Source organism: Thunnus thynnus, chromosome 15 (genome assembly GCF_963924715.1).
Source record: "Thunnus thynnus chromosome 15, fThuThy2.1, whole genome shotgun sequence".
NCBI classification, from domain to species: domain Eukaryota; kingdom Metazoa; phylum Chordata; class Actinopteri; order Scombriformes; family Scombridae; genus Thunnus; species Thunnus thynnus.
The window spans coordinates 30,922,915-30,947,295 of NC_089531.1; the positions used below are offsets into that span (position 1 = coordinate 30,922,915).

At 39.8% G+C, this 24,381-nt stretch overlaps 1 protein-coding gene and 1 long non-coding RNA gene across 2 annotated transcripts; both read right to left on the bottom strand.

Annotated features, from left to right (window-relative positions):
* Window positions 1-5,725: 5,725 nt before the first annotated feature.
* LOC137198112 (eIF5-mimic protein 1-like) lies at window positions 5,726-23,309 on the bottom strand. The gene is made up of 8 exons (XM_067611772.1): window positions 23,303-23,309; window positions 20,684-20,793; window positions 13,756-13,890; window positions 13,511-13,542; window positions 11,950-11,968; window positions 8,071-8,209; window positions 7,754-7,876; window positions 5,726-5,754 (listed from the first exon to the last, which is right to left on the bottom strand). The coding sequence occupies exons 1-8, from the start codon at window positions 23,307-23,309 to the stop codon at window positions 5,726-5,728; spliced, it is 594 nt and encodes a 197-aa protein (XP_067467873.1).
* LOC137198457 (uncharacterized) lies at window positions 14,101-17,682 on the bottom strand. Its single transcript, XR_010931646.1, has 3 exons — window positions 17,472-17,682; window positions 14,653-14,801; window positions 14,101-14,520 (listed from the first exon to the last, which is right to left on the bottom strand). It is a non-coding gene; the product is annotated as an uncharacterized lncRNA (long non-coding RNA).
* Window positions 23,310-24,381: the final 1,072 nt, after the last annotated feature.

Genomic DNA, 24,381 nt, shown 5'->3' on the forward strand with positions numbered 1-24,381 from the left:
GAGAGACTTGTGTACTAGAATAGACATATACAGTTTAAGCATGGGCACAGACACACACACACACGTTTGACATTATCTTCCCATTAAGAAAAGCAATTAGCAAATACTTGTAATACAAATAAATAACATACAATGCTGCTCTTTCTGTTTGTTAATGAGGGCCACCCAACCTTTTTATTAAGAAGCAGTGATGAGTGGGGAATTTATCACCTGTGATGAAGTGCAGTTCAGTGTGAGTCAAGAGGCTTCGAGGTGTAGGGAGAAGCTTCATATCATATAATGTCACTCTAATCAAGTGCAGACATAACTGTGTATTGTAAAATGGCCTTCTAACTAGCAGAAAAGAAATATGATTTATTTATATCCAAAATCCAGAAAAAAGTTACTGTACTCTCGTATCATTATATGAAATATAGTCATTATGACACACCAATTAAACTTGTTAGAACAATATTTTTCTCATTTGAATGACATATCATATCAGCTTGTCTTATTACAACAAAAATGTTCATTATAACAAAAAACTTTCATATGATGTTACAATAACAAAAAGATGCAGTCATCACCTACAGTAAAGATACTGTAGCTTATTTAAATATATATATATATATACATTAGCTAGAAAGCTACCATCATTGTCATTTCTTACTAATGAGCTGGAAGGACACAGGCCGAAGGGATAAAAGTCTTAATCAATGGATTCAATGACTGTCAGTGTGTGTGTCCTAGACTATAGGCTGCCATCAAAGAAACAAACTGAGCAGTAATTTTATTTAGAAATTTTTAGTTAGTTAATTTCACGAAACAACTGTGCAAAAGTGCATTAGTTTATTTTCAGATATTTATATGACAAAATGCTGAGCAGTCATCATAAATTGCATTGTAATGTGCCTCTCCTATAAAAAATAACAATACACCGTAGCAAAGCACATCCCACACACACCTAGCCTCTTTCCCTTACTTTAACCGTCACAAGTAAATGCCTTACACAAAAAATAATATGAATGTCATTCTAACCTCAACCCTAAAACCAAGTCTGAATCCTTAAACAGCCATTTGAAGAGGTGAGAACCAGCAAATCTGTCATCACTTCAAATATCTCAAAGTTTAAAACTATAAAAATTCCTCACAGAAATAGACATACAAGAAGGTGCGTGCGCACAAACACACACACACACACACACACACACACACACACACACACACACACACACGCACACACAGATTCAATAGACTCTTTTTCTCCTCATGAAAATATAATATTGCTGTTATAATGACACTCAAACTCATGGTGTCACAAGAAAGTTTTTGTTGTTTTTGTGAGGAAATAAGTTTGAATATAGTTTTAATGAAAAGATCATTATAATGAATGTTAGTATGCTAAAATAATGAGAAAACATATCATTGCAACACAAAAATGAAATAAAGGTCATAAAATAAAATGTTCTTGATATAATGAGACAGTTAAGGGGAAAATTGTAATGACAGAAACATTCATAGTGATTGTCAGAAAAAAAACAGGGGCCACTGTACTTTAGTCGGACTGAATATTTTATTGACATTGACTATTTACTGCAAACACATATGATGAATGTCACGTGAAACCAATGCATTTATTTTGAAGAAAAATTAAATAATATCCGGTCTAGGCGTGGTCACACATTTGAACTTGATGCCCACTGGGCATATGACTAAGTGAGGGAGGGGCACCAAAGCATCCAGCCTGCTGATTGGCTGCAGGGAAGTCCTGTTATTTCCTCTGAATATCCATGAAACGTTTCCAGAAAGAATCAGTCGATGAGCAGCTTCAGATTTTTAAGGTTTCTTTTGGTGATTCATCCTTTTGTTTCCTTCTCTCTCATTTTTCTCTCTTGGTTTATTTATAATAAACGACAACTAAGCAGTCTGCAGGGCAATAATCAGGAAATACTGAACATCAAGAACATATTTAGCTGTGAGACAGAAGCTGCTCTAAAGTTATCATCTTTGATTCACCATCAAATGAAACAGTACATCACAATACTGTAACAAAGCAACATATTTGTTTGAAAATCATCCACAGCTAGAAAGCAATTATAAGCCTCACATGTGGGTAAAATGCTTGGACATTAGTGTGTACATACTATAAATTTATTCATATTCTGAGCTGCATTTCCCTGTCAACACCAATGCTGGCTTACTACCATTACTGTGCTTCATTTTATGCTGTGGAACCCACCAGCAGCAACAACCACACCTGAAGCTGAAGCTCTTCTTCCAGGTCAATTATGGTTAAATCATGTTTTGTCAGACTGCCTTAACTTCCACATAGAGACAAAATGTTGTTTTGCATTGACACAGTGAGATTTTCAACCATTTCAGACTGAATCTTGGTGGTGCAGAGGGTTGCCACCTCATTCTTGGGTTTCTTTGTTTGTTGCATATGCCTGCATATGGAAATATACAGTATTTGCCAACAATGGTCACGTGCATGTCCCTACCAATACAGAGGTCCAACATAATATATTCATATTTCTTGAGCTCTAAGCACAAGGTGATTTCATGGAAAGTGAGGCAGTATTTTACAAAGAACAGAACTCTGCCTCCCTTACTTCTTAGATCACGTTCCATCTATAGTAATGTTGTTATTTGTGATCTTAGGGGAAAGTCATGTTTCAGTCACAACGAGGATGTCCAGGGAGGTTTTATTTATCAAAACGTGGATATAGTCAATTTTTGGGGGCAGGCTTCTGATGTTTAAATGCAACAGTCTGAGCCTGTGGCATATTTTAAAGTCTTGAGATGATTCAAGTGTAACATGCTCTTTAGATGTAACAATGGGCAGACGAGAGGGCACAATAGGCACAGGAAAATAACAGACACGTTTGGTCGACTTCTATGTGGTGTACTGGGAGAATTTACATCATTGTCAGAGGTTCCTGGCTCCTCATGAAAAACATAATTGAGTGACTGCTCAGATGTTGTGGAAGTATTTTGGCTACCTGTTAGTGGAGCATGGGGTGGGTAACAGAAAACAAAATGTTTGCTGAAAGAAGTTTTTCCCCCAGCCAGTTTGGATGTATACCATTGCCTCTGAATGTCTATGTTCCCAGAGGAGGTTGAAGTTGTCGATATAGGAGACTGTCTGCAGCGCAGGCTGATGAGAGCCAGATGTGTACAGACAGTAGCCTACTGAAATGCCTAACACCACGGCCACAGGAGGGGATGGGGCCAGACATGTAAATGTGGATCTCTTCAGAGAGCAGAACAAGTGCACAAAGTGACTTTTCAGAAGTTCAGACTGCTCCTTACAGATGTTATTCGTGCCTATGTGTACAATGACCTTGTTAATATCCTGTTCATTTGTAAGGATGTCAATGGCTTTATCCTCTATATTGCAGACAGTGGCACCCGGGGCAGAGTTTGTTCTGACATTCCTAATGATGGAATCACCTATGACCAGTGTTGTGACCTGATGTGGGCGTTATGGAGCGGATATGGAGCTGGTCACTCTAGAGGCAGAGCGTTGGTGCAGTCCATGGGGACCTGAAGCTGCTGGTCAAGGGCCTCCACTCCCTAGACCAAGCAGATCAAGCAGCAACCAACACAGCATCACACAGCAATGACATATATGATGTTGTGTTCTAAAACATTTGGCGTATTTTTGTACCATTCCAGCTGTCATATGTTTCCATTAATTTCTGTAATGAAAATAGCTTGGTTGTCTTGAAGCTTGAGTTGTGTAATCAAGTGACCATCAAGTCTGCATTCATTTTCGTCAAAGTTCCTTTATCTTTACACTGGTGTAACGGTGCAGTGCAGATTTTTCAAATCAGTCTCCACTTAAACTGAACTATCGAGAGACAGTAATGGAACATTGACCAAAAGTATCGCAGGGTTGATGTTTGAACAAAAGTATCACAGAGTTGATGTTTATACAACGCAAGTGAGTTTCAAAGATATTTTGTTTAAAGTCCCCTCCATTCAAAAATGTTTTTTCATTCTTGTTCCTTCAGTTAAATCTTTGAGCTTCACGGTGCAGAATGATGTACGTGCACAGTTTGTTTTCATATTCATCTGCTGAAAGTGGAAAGTTTTGTGCTCCTTTAAAATACAACTTTAAGTGGTTGTTGATGGGCCTACGAGCAGGACTTGTGACATCACAAATAGTTTAGAGACAGATGTTTAAAGATGTTTTTATTGAAGCAAAATTGTCATTTTTTCATAAATAGATGAAAAACAGAAGACAAGTCAGGAGTAGATGCCATTTTAAAGATTTTAACATGGTGATTATGCTAAATCAAAAACTTTTTGTTTTTATTACGCTTTTAATTTTAGAAAATTGAAGTGTTACAATAAATGTTCATGAATAAACTACCTTACGCAGGAGGTCCCCACAGCAGGTCTTAAACTGGAGTCTCCCAGATCATAGACAACTGCGCTGACTACTGAGCTAAAACTTTACTCATCGGCTCATTGCAGACAGACCTCTACAGAACACCATGTAATGTGTATGGAGGAACTTCAAAGGTTCTTACTTTGCACTTTTCATTTATTGCCTAATTTTTACAACCTAACTTTGTGGAAAGGGGAAGGGGAACGACAGGTTATGGAGAGTTCCTTGAGAGCACTTTGCTTGTGTCAGTAGCTCAGCTTTACCTCTGGGGAACACCCTCAACTCTGGGAGTGATATCCAAATTAGGAAAGGTGCATCATGAAGCAGGTGGATGTGACTCCCCTCGAGACCTGCTGATAGACGTAGCAGTGGAGCAGAGAAGAGAGACTGAGATAGCGATGTAACCGACCTGCATGCTGGTATTTGACATGGGTTTTTTTTCTTCCCGAAAACAAATAATTTTTAAAATATTTGTATGACACAAATATTAAACCCCCACTATTTGTGATTTGCAGAATAACATAATTGTATTTGGGAACACCCCTTGTAGGAACATCACTGAATTTCACCTTCTACACATGATTCATATGATGTTGTATCACTTCATTTTGGAAACTGTGAAAATTGAATTTATTCTCATGGGCAGAAATTGGCTCCACAGTGTACAGACTGGAAAACATTAGAAATAGGGCTCAACAGTGCCTGAGATTTAGCCTGCTTCTACATATCAGTGAAGACAAAACAGATCCCCTCCCCCCAAAATAACTTGTTTACCACATGATCGACATGTATTTTTAACAAAATCCAAAGGGTTTTGATAACCCCAGAATTTGTAATATTTCTCAACCCATAGCAGAGCTCTGAAGTAAAATGTGAAAATCACCACTTAGGAGTTACTGTATGCAATATGTTACTGTTGTAAACACAATGGTTACACAATGGATTTTTATTGATTGTGCTGAAGAAAAAAAGCAGTGTACACACATACATATAAAACCACTTTATTCATAAAAGGATGAAAGCATTGCCAATTTACACATATAAGCATACTTTGTAAAACTCACTTGTGTGCTAAAACATGTAAATCTACTGCAGAGGTCATTCATGGACAGTGTCATAGATGGAGTCTGTGCTGATCTCTGCAGGCAGTGCTGAGGTGGTTGGATGTCAGTAGGGTTGTCTACATGTGTGGAACTGAATCCTGTGACTCTCGTGTCTCAGAGACTGGCTGCCTCAGGAAGGGAGGGGTCCGTAATGCTGTGGTTTGGACACTACACAACATGGAAACTAGCTGCTGTGCTGACTCTCAGGCTGTTGAATACAGGAAGACCGACTCCTGCTGCTCCTCCTCTAGCCCTCCTCCCCCTCTGACTCTGACTCTGTAGACAAAAAAAAGACATGAAGAAGTAGCTCCATCTGCTGGTTACACTGACAATTACTGCTCACTGGGTACATCACTGACTACATTTACATGCACAAAATATTCCGTTTTTTCCCCTTATTCCAAAAATGATAATATCCCTACTTCGCTGTTTACATGGCTAATGAGAAGGAATATCCCATTAATATTCCTGTTTACATGCAGAGGGTTGTCAGGTTTTCCCTCTGCTCCAGTGGGGATGGGAATCACAAGATCTCTGCACACAGTGAAGTAAACCAGCAAGGTGAAAACAGTAGTGAGCTGCTGCCTGATATTTATGAGTGATATTGATATGAATGATATTATAAATTAATAGTTACAGGCACATGCAGTACCTAGGTTGTCCCATGATGTAAACTGCTTGGTCCCCGTTGTGGAAAGGGCGCACTCTACTTTTACAGCCCGCCCTGAACAGCTCTCCACTCTCCTTTCATTCCTCTCCACTGTCTACCTTCCTGCTCCTGTGTCGCAAACTGCAGTAAATAGCATGCCCAAAGAATGCTCCTAAACCCCGAATAATACCGACATATCTCACATGTCTTAATGCTACATTCGGAATAAGACCTAATTCACAATATCCAAACAGAATATACTATTTACATGACCCATTGTCATATTCGCAAAAATGGAAAGGAATATTAGTGTGCATGTAAACGTACCCAATGACTCCTAAATGTATGGATACCGATTCCTGCCAGGAAAATACATGCTTGTCCTACTGTTTTCTTAACAAGCTCAGTGTGAAATCTGACTTTTGTGTGAAAATGAAGATGTTTTTGCTAATCTGACAGGAGAAAACATATTAACACCAACATATATATTGCCTATTTGGAAACCGATATAACAGCAGGGAAAAAAAACAATCAGGAGAGCAAAATGCCATAAAAGCTCATCAAATGGGCTGTTGTAATGTCAGTTACAAGTAGGTGCTGGTTTTCTCTTTTTAGCCAATATTTGTTTACATTTTGGAAAATAGTCTGCTGAATTAGCTATTAGCAGCTCCTATTTGCAGTGTAGCCATGGATGTACAGACAACTATCACTGGATTACTTTGATACTGAGGAAAACTTGATGATGAAGAAATGAAATGTGATGATTCTCAAGTTCTTCAGCCTCTTTTTTTCTCATTTCTAAGTGGATTTATGGAGATTTATTTGAGATGGACATTGGAGATAATGGAAGTGTAAACTGAATGATATCAATGTGTGTTTCATGTCTGTGTATTCAGATTTGACTGAGTTATGACTCAGTCAAAGGAGGATGAGTTTTGACTCTTCTTCACATCAAACAGTGTCTTTGCCTCACCTTCAACTCTCCAGCGTCCCCCTGGAGAGGCTTTGTCCTACTGAATGTCCATAGCTATAACAGACCACATGCTGTCTTTTCCCCATGATTAAAATGCCATCCACAACCATGAGTTCAATTCCAGAAGAGCACAGAGAATATTTCATTCCCCACCTCCCCTTGTAATGCTGTTAATGCTGTCTGGGGCTTAAGTTATTATAACTATAAGATGTTACCATAATTGTGATAATAATTAGAGATACCAAGACAGATATTTGATAATAAGTCTTAATCATGAGATAAGTCATACTTTTGACTTACTAGATGTTTCTCATGAGATACAATCTCATTATATCTTTTAAGTCATAGGGAAGTTATGAGATACCTATAACAATTCATATTTGTTTAAATTCATACATGAGGATAGCACAGCCAGCTGCTGTGAGTACTTGATACACAATTTCACAGCAGAAAATATCCACATGGATAAGCTTTTTCAAATCCCATTACTCCAATTTAGAAATATTTTTGCTGTTACTAATTTACTGTAAAAAACTCTGCAAATTACATCCCATTTCTTGACTAAATATGTTCCATGATCATGCACTGTTATTTGAAATTAATACTAACAGAATCTAGAAAGTATGAAATAAAGGAAGTAATATTGTTATTGCCTTCTTCTGCATTCTGGAGCCACTCTACAAATTTCTTCATCTGTTCCAAGAAGATACTCTTCCCTTTGGCAGCATGGGTATCTTTGTACCACTTCAGTATGGCCTCCTCACTCAGGACATCAGCTGGGTTGAGAGACAAAAACATTCAGTGATGGGAGCTTACATTTCTATTCATGAACACCAAAGACAACACATCTGGAACCAAACACCTGGAAGATAAACAGAGACAACAGCTGCTGTATGTTCGTAATAATATAGTCAGTGCAGTAAAAATGTGTTAAGTGGTTGGACAGGCTCTGAATGTGTGAGATGCTGACCTTTGTAGAAGAGCATCACTATCTTAGAGAAGGACTTCATGAAGTGGATGTTGTCGTAGCAGTACTCTTGGATCTTCAGCAGCAGCACCAGCTGTGACTGACCCTGAGTGCTGAACACTGTCAGCAGAGGAGCATAGTACTGGGCGGGAGGGAGAAAACACACACACACACACACACACACACACACACACACACACACACACACACATACACACACACACACACACACACACACACACGCACATACACACACACTTAATGCTGAATATCAATACTTCCAATAATAGCCAGTGTTGGAAGTGGTGTCGCTAAATACAGCAAATAGAAGCAAATAGTAGCAACACTGCTATCAAAATGTAACAAGACCACTTGTTTAACTACATTTCCCTGTAGCATGTAGTGTAGCTTTCTACTTTCAACAAAAGTGTGTAGTGTTGCTGTAGCTACACTACTTGCAATGAAAAGCATCTTGTCTACAATGTGAAAGTAGCTTCCCCAACACTGAAGGTAGCAGTGCTAATACTAAAACTAACTAATACCTTTTGTCATAGCAACATGCTAATACCAATACTGAAACTACTATCAAGTTCTACTACTACTACTAGCTGCTTACTCCCATACCAATACTGAAACTAGTAGTTCATGGTAGAGTCATATAGAGAAAGAGTCACGTCAATGGAAGTTCAAAATGATTGATCGTCACGTGATTCACGTAGACTTAAGATAGTTCCAGGAAGTTCTTGGCGGGCAATTTGAATGCGTAAATACAGAGAGATAGAATTGCGATTTTTGGTATATCTTTGGTGTGTATATATATATATATCTGTGTGTGTGTGTGTGTGTATGTATGTATGTATGTATATATGTATATAGCACACCGACATGTATGTCTCAACATGTATGTATCAGTATGCTTTTTTAAAAAGTAAAATGTGCTAATAATTTAGGACTAGTGTGAACTAGTGTTACCTGCCTTATTGACATATTTTAGGCCAATGTTACCTTGGTTAAGCATGTTGTTCTTGATTATTACTTTGATTTTTTTTTATTATGTTCTTAAACTTGTACGGTAGTCAAGAGCAATCACATCCTACTGGTTATTATGTAAAAGGGAAAGGGAAGGAATATTTCAAAATTCAGATTAGATTAATTTTCTACCATCTCTTTAATTCATGGTGGTTTCAGTAATCCCATGGTAACGTAGGGCCTAAGTAATCTTAATGATTTATGTAATCTTTATGACTTTCAGATAGGACAGAAGGAGACCAACAGGTGACTTATCAACGATTGTCAACTGACAGCACAATGGGTCAATGGACTAGCAGCAGCAGCATGGTGATGTTTAGTGTGTTGTCTTAGGAAATCCACTGCAAATAAGTGGAATTAATCTTTCCTTTTACAATTCACCCCTGCACTTATAAATATATACATTGACAAATAATGTATTCAAATTCAAAACAACTTTAGTATCCATTTTTTGCATGCAAAAGGCAGCAAGGCAGGCATGCATATGCAGAGATCTGCTAGACAGACCACATTGTGTGTGTGTTTATATACATATAAACATATATATTTTATGTATTATATATTGTTGTTATTCTGTCCCCTCCTCCTCCCCCCTCTTTCTTTCTCTCTCTCAACCCAACCGGTCAAAGCAGATGGCTGCCCACCAAGAGCCGGGTTCCGCTTTAGGTTTCTACCCGTTAAAGGGAAGTTTTTCCTTACCGCTGTCGCCAAGTGCTTGCTCATGGGGGAATTATTGGGTCTCTGTAAATTAAAGAGTACGGTCTAGACCTGCTCTATGTGAAAAGTGCCCTGAGATGACTTTTGTTGTGATTTGGCGCTTGTAAATAAAAACTGATTGAAAAAAAATTGTCTTTTTGCTATGCACTTATTTACTGCAATGAATTCATTAAATAAATCTCTTATAAACTCAGAAACATGAATAGCATGTCAAACAGTTTGTCTGTGCCCTTTCCTCCATGTTGTCCTTGCACATAGTCTCCACCATGGTTTGCTGTGCTGCATGGGGATGCTCCAATCACTCCTCATGGAGAGGAGAAAAAATGGCTGGCTTAAGTCAGCAAGAGCAATCTTACTATCACTACAGATATGTGATGTAATCATATTCAAACATTTGCTATGTTTCCATTTGCACAGTATTACGATTATGCCCAATACTGCGATTAAGACATTAGTGCGATTACTGTTTACATGATTGCAAAGGTGACAACTTCCTATAATAATCCTGTTGACATGTGTTATATAGTTAGTTTGATTATCTAGAGAGAGTTGTGATGTTGAGTTGCTTTGTTTACTTCCTGTTATTATGTTCTATTACTTCTAAGTCAATAACGAGTACACAAGAGCTCTAGTTAACCCGACTGGCTTATTTGTCCATGCATGCCATACAGGTCAGCACTATAAATATATCACACAACATCATTAGACCAAAACAACTATGCTGTTCTATCAGATAATGATCTTCATCACTGCCATGGGCCTAATCCTATTGCAATTACGATTACTTCAGATGCTACTTTTGGGAAACCTGGTTGAGAGCAGAAACGTATCCAACTGATTGTGACCTTGGCACTCCCTATGGAGGTAGGCTTACCAATTCTACCACCCCCTGCTACTCAGCCTTTTTGGGTGAGGATTTGCAGCAAGGTTTGGTGGGAACAGGTAGTCCTGAAGAAGTTCAGTGACCTAGAGTGAAGAGAAAACTTCAGAATGTCCAGAAGATCATTCATGGAGCTGTGTGAACTGGTGTGTGAAAATGTGTCCCCAGGATATCACTGTTCGCGCTCCTGTGCCCCTGCACATGAGAGTGGCAATAGCACCATACAAACTTGGAAGCTGTGTGGAGTACTGGGTGATTGCAAATCAGTTTGGAGTGCACAAAAGTACCATGAAGAAGTTTGTGTATCTGTTCTGCAAGAACATGGTTCTTGTAGCACAAGATTTAATACAGGCACCTGCATTGGATGAGGCACGTGCCATTGCACAGTGATTCGACAATGCGCATCACATCCCTCAAATCATAGAATTCTCTGTACTACTGCCTTTGTTAATACAAAGGGGAGGCCTTCTTACATCGTTAGGACAGAGGTTAAAAGTTTTTCTTTTTAAAACTAAGTTGCTTTATCAATATCAGTGGTAGTCAATCACCTATTGCTTTGTGTTAAATTGACTCACACTTCCAGATCATCCAGTTGGAAGAAGGAGCCCCGACTAGTGGCTGGGAGGAAGGGTTTGAACGGAGACAAGAACTGTTTGGACGGAGAGACAGTTGGTTGCAATCAAACAGTATTGTGAGTGTAGTAATGGGTGATAGTTCAGATGGTGAGGGGTGGCCTCCAGGGATGGAGTTTAGCCAAAAAAAATTTGCAAGGAAACAGTCATGGTCTGAAGCAAGTACTGGAGGAGAGCATAATCCAAGACCTACCACAGAATGGAAAGTTATTATTATGCTCAATAATGATAAAGGCCACTCATCCAGTTCAGGGGACTAAAGCAATAGAGAGAGAAACTGGAAAACTAAAGTATGCTAAACTGCTGAGTAATAAGAAGCAGTGGGAAAGGATACTGAAACTGGGTAGCCTTGATGACAGAAAGATTACAGTGCACATACCAGGAATGGCAGCAAAGTTGAGAGGATTGATTTCAAATGTACCACTGGATATGTCCGTGGAAGAGGTGAAGAAAGAGACACAGGATGGAAAGGTGATAGAGGCCAAAAGACTCCAAACTAATAAAAGTGGTGTCAAATCTGATCGCTTGTCAGTATTGCTTGTGTTTGAGAAGATAATGCCTGAGGTAAAAATGGGCTGGATTACACCTATACGATTATAAGGTGAGAGAGTACATTCCGCAAGCTTTAAGGTGCTTTAAATGTCAAAGAATGGGACACACAGCACAACAATGTAAATGGAGGCAAAGGTGTACAAAATGTGGAGGTGGCATGATTATGGCAAATGTAATAAGGATGCTAAGCTGAAAAGCTGCAGTTGTAGAGTTGAGCATAGCGCTGCATATGCTGGATATGTGATCCAGCATTCAAGTTAGCCGGAGGGCTAAACTGTAAGTAGCCGGCTCGGCTGGCGAAAGCCACTAGTGTGCTCACTCTATGGGCCCAGTGATCCTGGAAGATCCGGGTAATTTTATATGCGGAAGTGGAACTTTTTTGGCTTCATGCGCCATTGAGCAACTTTCATAGGAATGAATGGGGCCCTGCCTCCGACGCTGTATCCAGTTCTCTTTATACATCCATGCATATCACTGGCTGACTGGGCCGGCGGGGTGTGGAGGTGAGTAAAAAAACATAATATGGGCGATCACATTACATAACATACCGTAATCCAGAATATGAATGTCTGATTTTGAGATGATACATAAAACCAATCATATAGTCATGTAAATAACACAAATGACAAAGAAATACAAAACTTTCAAATCATCATTCAACCATTGTTTACAAATACCATGTTTTACGTAATATGTTAATTAATATAACCATCAATAGGTATAATTTGGGTGATCACCACAACGTGGATGCAATTTAAGAGACTTGGGATGCACCCCGTGATCCACGTTCCTTGGCAACATACCGTCCATGACTTGATCCAGCTGTACCAACGAGATAACTCCTTCACCACATCCACACGGAAGCCTACTCCTCCTCAGTGTCCCTTCTTACTACTTGGCAAATGCGCCATCATAATAGCAATCCGCCAAGGTGCAAGCGCACCTGGCTTTTAAAGGGAATGGGAGATGACACTCTGATTGGTTTATTGCATATGCCAAAAACACACCCATGATTAATTAAGAGACTAAGGACAACCTCTTTTAACCATGCGCCTGGCACATCGACAATTTTTTCCGCCATTAAAATAGCAAAAGCGGATTTGGACACACCTTAAATGCACTTGCACATCATTAAAAAAGGGCCCTAAGATTTTCTATTCAATTAAGAATTCCATTGGGGGAAAATTGAAAAACAAATGGGTAGGACTAGTTTTAATCCACATCCAAACAAGAGGGCCAGTTCATTGTAACTTTCTAAGCTATATATAAGCCATCAGTTGCCTGTGGGCTCCAAGCATGAGCTCAATTGGTGCCACTGTCCCCATTATGTATTGTATTTGTAAACTGAACGTTTGTCATTTAATTTTCAGAGTGTGAGTGTAGGGACAGCAGTTGACTTTTCCTGCTTGGAGATCCGGCATATCCCCTTCTTGACTGGCTACTGAAGGGCCACATGCAGTCTCCCGCATTAACCCCAGAACAAGGGTCCTTTAATATTTAATATACTTGAGTGTAGCACGGACAGTGGTGGATATGAAGCTTAGCGAAAGTTCAGTCAGGAAGACTATCTTTTGCATGCTCAGGTCATTAGTATTATTTCTCAAACCATCTGTCATTTCCCATCCCTAACACATGCTCACTTATAATTTCTTTGCTGTCATTCCACTGGGTGTCAATTAAGACATCAGCTGTTCACATCAGCTGATCATATCTAACCAATAGCACAGTGACACACCTTCATTTGTCAGCCTATCATAATGTGGCTGTCTTTTTAAATATGTTTTCTCCTTCCCTGCCTTAGTGCTTTCATATAGCCGTTTTGCGCACCCCACCACTTCCCAATCACCGCCCAGCCTTCGCGATTCATCAGTACATCACCTCATCAACCTCATCAGCCTCATCAGCCTCAGCAGAAGTCATGAGCCACCACCACCAGTGTCTGGACTCCATGCGGGATCTATCTTGCGCCTGCTCAGGACTGATGTCCTTCGATTCAAAATCTCCCTGAAGAGTCTAAGCGCCAAAGACTTTTGTTAACACTCAATTTTCAATATCATTTGTATAAGAAACAGTTCTTTTTGCTGCATTCACTTGTCTCTCCTGATTGAAATGGCATTTGGAAGGTTGAAATAAAGGTGGAGGGTCCTCTTGAAGAGGAGTGACTTCCACTTCCACTAATCATGACCACAGTTTGGTAATGTGCAACTTTATTCTGATGTTTTACTTAAAATAAACTTAACAGAACTTTTTGCATTGAAGCGTGCTTCATTTAACAAATGCAATTAGCTGTGCATAAATAATCCACACTACAGTTGTTGGTATCTGTATTCCTCCTCAAGTGCAAGATGGTTCCTGTTGCTGGGCTAGATAGTGTGGGAATGTGTGGGTTGCAGGGGGCAGGGAAACTGGGGCTGAAGAGCTTGGAGACCCTGCATCAGAACCAACACCACACACTCAGTAGTACAACCATTACTTCTAAGATGCCGTTTATCATCCCCTGCTCTCTGTCAATACTCAGAGCCAGCTGGGCCTCCATCCATTGGTTTTGGTTCTGCTGTATTCTTTCTCTGAATGCTTGATGTTGAGAAGACCAGGTATTCATGGCTGAGGTCGGCCATCTCCTCCTTTTGATCTGCAATGCCTCTGTATGAGATCACAAAAGTATTTAAATACAAGATCCACATGGAACATATATTGTTTCTTTTATTTTATATAGAAACATAAATTGATTCTTTTATAGGACTTCCTAATAATATTACAGATCTTTTGACCTACAGTACAGTTTTCTGCTGATTCTGGATGTGTGGATCCTGTAGCAGAGTACAATTCTGCTGTTTGAGCACTTGTGCCAGGTTCCTCTGCTAGTTGAGTGGATGCTATCCTAGGTGGTTCCCCCGTGTCCGCATTTTCCTTGATAGCTCTCTCTGTTAAAACACAAAGCAGTTGCTTCTTACAGATAACAGTGTTCTTTGCTGGCTGGAGGTAACAAATTTATTAAAATTTATTCGTAATTACTTAAATATGGGTGCAGCCATGATGTTCATGCAATCTATGATATTATCATGTGTCTTATTGTGCCACCTCCTGGTCACAGGCTTGTACAACAGTAACACAACCACTTTGCAGACTGTGTAAACAAGCTCTTAAACCACTGGACAAAAAAACAAACTCATACCACTATTGCAATATCATCGGAAAATCCAACTTATTGAGCCTTGAAAATTCTCGGTTTATGACCAATGTTTGTTTACTTTATAAGATACTGCATGTTTTAGCTCCCCCACCCCTTAAACAATTTATTTTAATAGCTCATGGTGAAATAAGACAAACAAGACAAGCAACGAGAAGAGACTGTTAAACAAGACATTGCTTGAAAAATTTGCTTGAACCACTTTTTCAATTGCAGCAGCAAAACAGTGGAATGCTCAATCAATCAATCATTCAATCAATTTTTATTTATATAGCGCCATATCACAACAGAAGTCATCTCAAGGCACTTTTCACATAGAGCAGGTCAAGACCGTACTCTTTAATATACAGAGACCCAACAATTCCCCCATGAGCAAGCACTTGGCGACAGCGGTAAGGAAAAACTCCCCTTTAACGGGTAGAAACCTCAAGCAGACCCCGGCTCTTGGTGGGCGGCCATCTGCTTTGACCGGTTGGGTTGAGAGAGAGAAAGAGAGAGGGAAAGGGGGAGGGGGGACAGAAGAAAAACAATCACAACAACAACAACAACAAGCACAAGCAGCAACAGCCAGGGAAGGATGCCATCAGGACTGTGAAGGACCGCGAAGGTTCGGCCCGGGACTCAGGTTTTCCTGTGAGATGAGAAAGCACAAAAAACTCCGGGGAAGAAGCAAAGTTAGTGACATGCATTGATGTTACATGAATGCATACAGATGGAGAGGAGGAGGAGGAGAGAGGAGCTCAGTGCATCATGGGAAGTCCCCCAGCAGTCTAGGCCTATAGCAGCATAACTAAGGGCTGATCCAAGGCGAGCCTGGTCGGCCCTAACTATAAGCTTTATCAAAAAGGAAAGTTTTAAGCCTACTCTTAAACATAGAGAGGGTGTCTGCACCCCGGACTGAATCCGGTAGATGGTTCCATAGAAGAGGAGCCTGATAGCTGAAGGCTCTGCCTCCCATTCTACTTTTAGAGACTGTAGGGACCACCAGTAAGCCTGCATACTGGGAGCGCAGTGTTCTAGTGGGATAATACGGTATTATGAGCTCTTCAAGATATGATGGTGCCTGACCATTAAGGGCTTTGTAAGTTAGGAGAAGGATTTTAAATTCTATTCTAAATTTTACAGGAAGCCAATGTAGTGAAGCTAAAATGGGAGAAATGTGGTCTCTTTTTCTAGTTTTAGTCAGAACACGTGCAGCTGCATTCTGGACCAGCCTATTGGATTATTGCAATGCTATCCCTACAAATATTAATGTGCATTAGTTTTAATCAATCTGGCAAAACCCAGGGAGTTGAGATTCAGAGTGCAGAGTGAGGGTGCTGTCTCATTGCAGGGAGTCCTCAGACTCCATTGAATCCCCAGTAGTTCTTGTGCTGAAAGAGAGTGGGAGATGGTGAAAGAGACAGAGGAGAAAGGGTTAGACACACCTATATAGGCTTGGGCGGGAAATTGTTTTAGGGGATCAGATGTGGTGTTTGTTCCCTGACTTAAGTTATGGAACTTCATTAGTTGTGATTATCAACAGCTTGTGCCGCTGAAGTACAGTAGGACAAGTGGCATCAGTTACTGATGTGATATGAATTCATATAAAGTTGTTTCATGCTCTTGGCTGCCATTCAGATATATAATGAGTGCATACATATCAACTAAGTATAAAGTGTTTCCTAACACTGTGCATTTAACCACTATGGGATGTGAATGTAGGTTGGTTGAAAAAACTGAGTTGTGTGTGGGAAGTAAACTCACATCACTCTGCAGGCACATTTTGAGGCAGACCAGTTTGTCAAGACTAAAATGGGCAAGACTAGGCTGAGAGCAGATGCACCATCTTTGAACATTGCCCTAGAAACCTATGATTGATTCACCTGATTGAGGAACTATTTATGTAGAACAAGAAAAAAACAAAGATTCATTTGGCAGAGGTTGAGAATTGAAGCAAAAAATTACGAAATGACAGAAAAAAACAACACTTGGAAGAAAGAGCCAATCCAAAAAGGTGAAAAGGAACAACAGTGGCCAAGCAACCCCCAAATAGCTTCAAAGGTGCCATTAGTCATTGCAATGGAAATATTTGGACTAAGCAATGCTCCTAGTGCAAGTGCTCCTGCACCCAGCCAACATCACTGCTCCTCCACCTACCAGCACCCAGCTAACATCCAGCCAACATCACAGCTCCTCGATCTACCAGCACCCAGCCATCATTGCTCCTCAACCTAACAGCACCCAGCTAACATCACTGCTCCTCCGCCTATCAGGACACCCAGCAAACATCCAGCCAACACCACTGCTCCTCCATCTGCCAGCACCCAGCCAACATCACTGCTTCTCCACCTAACAGCACCCAGCCAACATCCAGCACGCAGCCAACATCACTGCTTCTCCACCTGTCCTCACCACTCCTGACCTGTAACATCATCGGTCACCATCATGCCCTGAGCAGCACTCCTGGTCCTCATCCTACAGCACTCCTGTCATGCAGCATGCAGCATCACTGCAGTATGATTCCTTGAGAAGACCAGGTATTCATGGCTGAGGTCGGCCATCTCCTCCTTTTGATTGCATATCACATATTCAGTATGATCATTTATATAATTAATATAAAATGTTTAGTATGATTCCTTGTATAATATGTCAGTATAATACACATGTAGTATGATTGCTGGCTTATTTGAAACATAACTTGTTTATTTTCAATTTCACCATGGTCCACTCAGCACTCCTGACCTGCAGCATCACTGATGCTCCATCATACAGCAGTCCTACGGCATCACTGCTCCTCACCATGCAGCACCCACTGCTCCTACAGTACGTTACTAATATACACTAACAAGATTACTTATATAATACAGTAATAGAATACATGTTTAGTATGATTACTTATATAATACAGTAGTATAATACTTTTGGTATTTAGCATGATTCCCCTTTTAGCCTAGCAGGATTTGTAGGACAACCGCTTGTTCTTTAATTGTGTTAACTAATGTTTGAGTCCTAAGAAGAAGAAGAGATAATAATTAAATCAATTCATTAAAGAGGATCTATTATGTTCATTTCCAACTCTAAATTTTTATTTATTTATTTTTTTGGCTTTGCATGATTCACAGTTCAAAAAACTCCTTATTTATCTTATACTTGCCCTTTATGCAGCCCCTCAGCCTTTGTCTCTTTACAGTCCATTTTAGCTCCTGGCTCTATAGCTCCAATATGGCGACCACGTAGACACATGAAATCGCAAACATGGTATCTACGTTTATTTTAGGGATGTGCAGAGAGCTCAGTATTTGTATCTGTATTTGCGGAGTTAGCAAAATTATTTATATTTGTATTCAAATAAAAGTGGAAATAGGCATAACAATCCTGTTGTTGTTTTTATTACACTTCTGATTTCTTCTATCTGTGCTGTTATTGATAGGTTTTTTTCCTTCCAGAAAACAAATAATTTAAATTAGTTGTACGAAATATTTGTTAAAACCCACTATTTGTGCTTTTCATATTCGGATTCAGCTTCCCCCCCTAGTTTTTTATATCTAAGCCCACCAGCAGGGTAGGCCTGCAAGTTGAGGGCCAAAAACGTGATCAGTCAGTCAATGGGTGTGGTTTTTGATTGACGTTTTTCTGCCTCAACAAATATAGATACAAATACAAATACTGGGCTCTCTGCACATCCCTAATTCACAGTGACCTTTGGATTCTCGGTTACCTGTCTGACCAAGGCCCCTCATCCCCGATTACTCAGTTTGGCAGGGCAGCCAAATCTACAAAGAGTGTTGATGGTTCCGACTCATTTCAATTTCAGAATGGTGGAAGCTACCATGCTCTTGGGCACTTTCAATGCTGCGGGATTTTTCTTTTTCCTTCCCCAGGTCTGTGCTTTGACACAATCCTGTCTCCCAGGTCTATGGATAATTCTCTCAACCTCATGTCTTGGTTTTTACTCTGACATACACCATTAACTGTGACACCTTATTTAGACAGGTGTGTGCCTTTCTTTATAATGTCCAAGGCAGCAGTTGACTCTAATCAAGTTGTAGAAGCATCTCAAGGACCACTGATAGAGAATCAGAGCACATTTGCATGTCATAACAAAGGGTCTGAATATATATGTAAATGGAATATTTAAGCTTTTTATTCCAAAACATTCAAAAACCTGTTTTTGCTTTGTCATTGTGGAGTAATGTGTGAAGATCGATGAAAAAAATGATAAATTGAATCAATTTTAAGATGAGTCTGAAATATCAAAATATGGGATACTTGATAGGGTGTGAAAACTGTATGTACTGTAAAGACATCCACCTCCAAGAGTATAGTTATTAGTCTCTAGCCTTATCTAGTGGATTAGACTTCACCACCAGCTTCCACCCAGCAACGGAAAACCAGTACAGATGGGTATATCTTTTGGAGGTCAGTCATCCAATCCTTGTGCAGAGCTTCTATGTATGGCAATGTCTGTCTGTCACTTTGGTCCAAACTGAAATGTCTTGGCAACTCTTTGGTTAATACATTCTTGTTCTGCTCAGGATGAATTAAAATCACTTTTGTGATCTCCTGACTTTTCATCTAGCACCATCATCAGGTCAACATTTGACAATGACATTCCCATCAGCCTCCACTGTTCTTTGTGTTTTGTGCTAATAAACAAATGTTAGAATGCTAACACACTAAACTAAAATGGTGAAAATGATAAACATTATACCTGCTAAACATCTGCATGTTATCAAGCTGACAACAGAATTTAGGTCAAAGTAAAGTTGTTGTATGTTTGTTTGGCATACTTTCTTTTTATGCTGGGCTGTCACGCAGCAAAAAGAATAATTATGATGAACTGGAAGAAACACAAACTATATTGTTTTTCAATAAAGAGATGGTTGGAGGACTGTTTGGATTTGTTAAACATGAAGAGCAGCAGGTTTTCTCAAAGATTTTAATAGAGGCTTGGAACATGGTCAACAGCTACATGTAACTATTGTAGAGCTGACCCATTCATGTTCTATCACCTCCCCTGTGTCCTCAGGTTTTTAGGCTCACAGGAATTCAGAGCTTTAATGGTAAATGGACTGTACTTGTATAGCGCCTTTCTAGTCTTTCAACCACTCGAAGCACTTTTACACTACGTGTCACATTCACCCATTCATGCACATTCATACGCTAGATGGGTACAGAGGCTACCATGCAAGGTCCGAACCTGCCCATCAGAGGAAACTAACCATTCACAACCATTCATACACTGATGGCACAGCCATCAGGAGCACTTTGGGGTTCAGTATCTTGCCCAAGGCACTTCGACATGCAGACTGGAGGAGCTGGGAATTGAACCACCTACCTCCTGAGCTACAGCCGTTCGTTCTTTATTGGAACAAAACTACAGAGATTAACAGGGAGAAGTATGAGGGGCACCCTCATATTCTTAACTGCATCGTGTTGAGGAGCCTGGTGCATATTTAGAAACATCAAGTACAGGGGTTGACAGGTGAACATAGTCACCATGAAAATCTCTTGATACTAATGCTCTCCATTCATCCCTTTACTGTCCCCCTCCATGGTTACTTTAGAGAAAAGTGGAAGTGTGTCATGTGGAGCATTTGGTACACTTCTTGTTGAGCCTTGGTTTTTTCTTACCAGAAGTCTTTTATCCAGGTTTGCCTTCCTCAAAGATGAGGTTACTGAATTAGCATCTTTCTCTGTGATCCACGCCTTGAACATCTTCACAGCAAATGATGCAGCAATCCCTGAAAAATCATGATGTCCAAAACAAACAACTATTTTACTTCTTCACGTAACAACCATATGTATTTCATTTTTTTACAGAAAAATAGTGAGTGATGGAAGTCAGATGAGGAATGTGAGAGAAGATATTTCTCTAGTTGCACTTGGCCTTATTACTTCTGCACAATTCTGCACATATCAAAGTGATTAGATCAGTGCATTTTACTGAGTAAAATACAGTATATAAGTATATAAGTGAACAGTCCTGTATGTTTCACCTTTACCTGCCAGCTATATAGTTTTCTGGTCAGATGGGCCTCTATTTCCTCTACACTTTTAGTAATTTATTAAGAAATAATGTGTTCATATGGAAACACATTTATGGGAAAATATTGGAAACATTGGTGGTGCTAATGTTTTATACCTTCATGTGCTCTATTTTTGTTTACCATAAATTCTCAAGCCGGTATTCAAATAATGGCCAAGTGTGAAGTCAAAGATCGTTGGCATGGACAAATTAAGGCTGCATGCTAATAAAAAGTGGGTAAAAAAAATTGAGGGGGATGGAGTCACCTGTACTATAATGGTTCACATGGTAAATTCAGTGTACCTTTACACAGCATTTATTCCATCAGTACAACAACAGTAAGCAGCATTGGTCGGGACCTCGCACTCTGGCCCATCAGGATCAGATCATTTCGCTTTTTAAAAATGAGGGATATTTCTTACAAGTGTGGAGTGCTTTTATTTTGAAAGTTTGATTGACATGTGTACTATCAGGTGTGTAGAGACAATAAGTAACTGCAGCTGGACACAGAAAAATACTCATATATTTGAATAGAGAGTGTGAGCAAACCCACACCTTTTTGAACATTTACTGCTTCCACATAGTTTTAGATATAGACTACATTTGAACTTTAAATGAGTCACGAGACTTTGACCTACAAATCTTGAATTTACATGTTTTTAGGGCCTGAGCCCCAAAGGGGCAAATACCCTATTGTATCTGTTCTGTTTGTTTCTTTATTATCTTGCCACTTCAGATTTGACCCCCTAAACATGTTCAAAAACTCACCAAATTTGGCACGCAAATCAGGTCTGGTGAAAAATTGGATAAAATGTAAAAAATTATCCCCCAAAGTGCCAAAATGTGCTCTATAGTGCCATCTATGTATCTAATATGGCCGCCATGGAATGTCGTAGAGAGATCGAACTAAAACTCAATTATTCGTCTCATCAAGACCTACAAATCATACACTGACACCCCTGACCTAAATCCAACAGGAAGTCCGCAATACACCCATCAAAGTATGACTTTTCCCCAATTTTGGACCCCGATTAAATGCTATCTCCTCCTAGGGCATTAATGGTATCGGCTTCAAACTTGGTTACATGACTTATGACACTGTGCTGAACTTCCTGTGTCCACTGTTATGCCCGCTGCTGGGGCTGCTTCACTGCAATTTCGTAGGGGGCGCTATTCAGCCAGTTTGCATCACTGATGGAATATTGTCATGTAGACGTGTTCAGGCCGGGACTCTTATCAAACATGTAAAGTTTGGTGCAGACTGGAGCATGTACAATAAAGTTATAGCAACTTCCTCCATCATGGCGAAACATCAAATCTCAACGGTGTGAGGATGAGAATTTTCTGCAGGGTGAGACATGTCTGCCTTGCTCACACCTGTGTCATCAAAATTATGCAAGTTTTGGGCCCTTTCACTGTAATTTCATTTAATAATTTGAAAACTTTTAATGAGTTTGTGTGAAAGAAATTAATGTCCTAATTTTCATCAAGTTTATTTTTAGAAAAGTAAAGACTTTCAACCCACATGACCTGGTCAAAGTTTGATCGACATGGGTACTGTCAGGTGTGTGGAGACAATAAGTAACTGCAGCTGGACACAGAAAAACACTCATATATTTGAATGGAGAGTGTGAGTGAACCGCTAGCTGCTTGGGCCCTAAGTACAGAGCCACAAATTTTAGTTTTGATTTTATTTTTCTGCAGCACTTTATCACTAAACTGTCACTCTCACTCAATGAGCTCCATTCAACCCCCACACCCATGGCCCCCCCAAAATCACATTTTTTGTAGGAAATTTCGTCAGGAATCCATTGATACAGGTTTCAAAGTGGTCAGACTTATAGTTTAGACATCAGAACCATTTGTTTGACACAAAGTCCTTGCCTGGAGATTGCCTCCCCATTGGTTTACATTGTAAGGTGTGATGTGGCACTCCAACTTTCAGGGCTTACAATATCTAAACCATTCGAGTTATTACAAAGTTTTTAACAACTTTTGTTCAGCACAGTGTCATAAGTCATGTATTCAAGTTTGAAGCCGATACCATTAACGCCCTAGGAGGAGATAGTGTTTCTTGGGGGTCCAAAATTGGCGCAAAGTCGTACTTTGATGGGCATATTGCGGACTTCCTGTTGGATTTAGGTCAGGGATGGCAGCATATGATTTGTAGGTCTTGATGAGACGAATAATTGAGTTTTGGTTCGATCTCTCTACGACATTCCTACGGGTCATGGCGGCCATATTAGGTGCATAGGTGGCGCTATAGAGCACATTTTGTCACTTCGGGGGATAACTTTTACATTTTATCAAATTTTTCACCAAATCTGATGTGCCTGCCAAATTTGGTGAGTTTTTGAGCATGTTTAGGGGGTCAAATTTAGAGTTGAAGTGGCGGATTAATAAAGAAAGAAACAAACACATGAAATACGGGCTGCGGCGCAGTCGAAGGGCTTCTGTCACGGGCATGTAGATGTCTTCAGACCCGGGCTGTTTTCAGACAGTGCAAGAAGGAGATAAACATTACTTCCTTTGTCCACTATCTTGCCTGCTGCTGGGGCTGCTTTGCTGCAATTTCATAGGGGGCGCTATTCAGTCAGTTTGATTGCACTTCTATGTGGTGTACATTTAAATGTACATTGTTACGAGTACTTGCTGGACAAAGACGTGTAACTTTAGTTTTTCACTGTTATTTAACATTGCATGAAGGAGTTAAATACCATTTCCTGAGTCCACTATATGGTGCTAGAAAACACCCATTACGTGAACATCATGTCGCTGTATATCAACTGTAGAGCACACAAAACACCCATTAAGTGAACATCATGTCGCTGTATATCAACTGTAGAGCACACCTTGAAAATTTCATGTGTATCAGATGATGTTTGTCATATAAGGCTGAGTTGCTCACACCTGTGGACCAATGATTAAATCCTACACATTAATCCTGTCTGTCTAATTAACTAAAAAAAAACCTGCTGCTCCACCCTCTTGGCAGGTCCATTAAAGTTTTAATGTTGAGCTCGGGAACTCCAGTCTTCCTGAGTTCTTCCCTCATATAGGCTATAGTCTTTCTTGATCATTAGTACAATATATGATTGCATGTGTAGTAGTCTCCTCAGCCAAGTGGGAAAAAATATGTGCATATATCAACATTGGTAATTGGCAAAAATGACAGTCAAAAGGTAATCGTGTTAAATAATCGCGATATCACTATTGAACAAAAATAATCGGGATTATGATTTTTGCCATAATCGAGCACCCCTAAAAACAAAATAAATTTTGATTTACATACACACACACACAA

Coding starts and splice junctions, on each gene's coding strand:
- LOC137198112 (XM_067611772.1), bottom strand. Junction 13,891..20,683: donor ACCTGGATAAAAGACTTCTG/GTAAGAAAAAAC, acceptor TTTGGCGCTTAG/ACTCTTCAGGGAGATTTTGA. Junction 7,877..8,070: donor AGTGATGCTCTTCTACAAAG/GTCAGCATCTCA, acceptor CTCTCAACCCAG/CTGATGTCCTGAGTGAGGAG.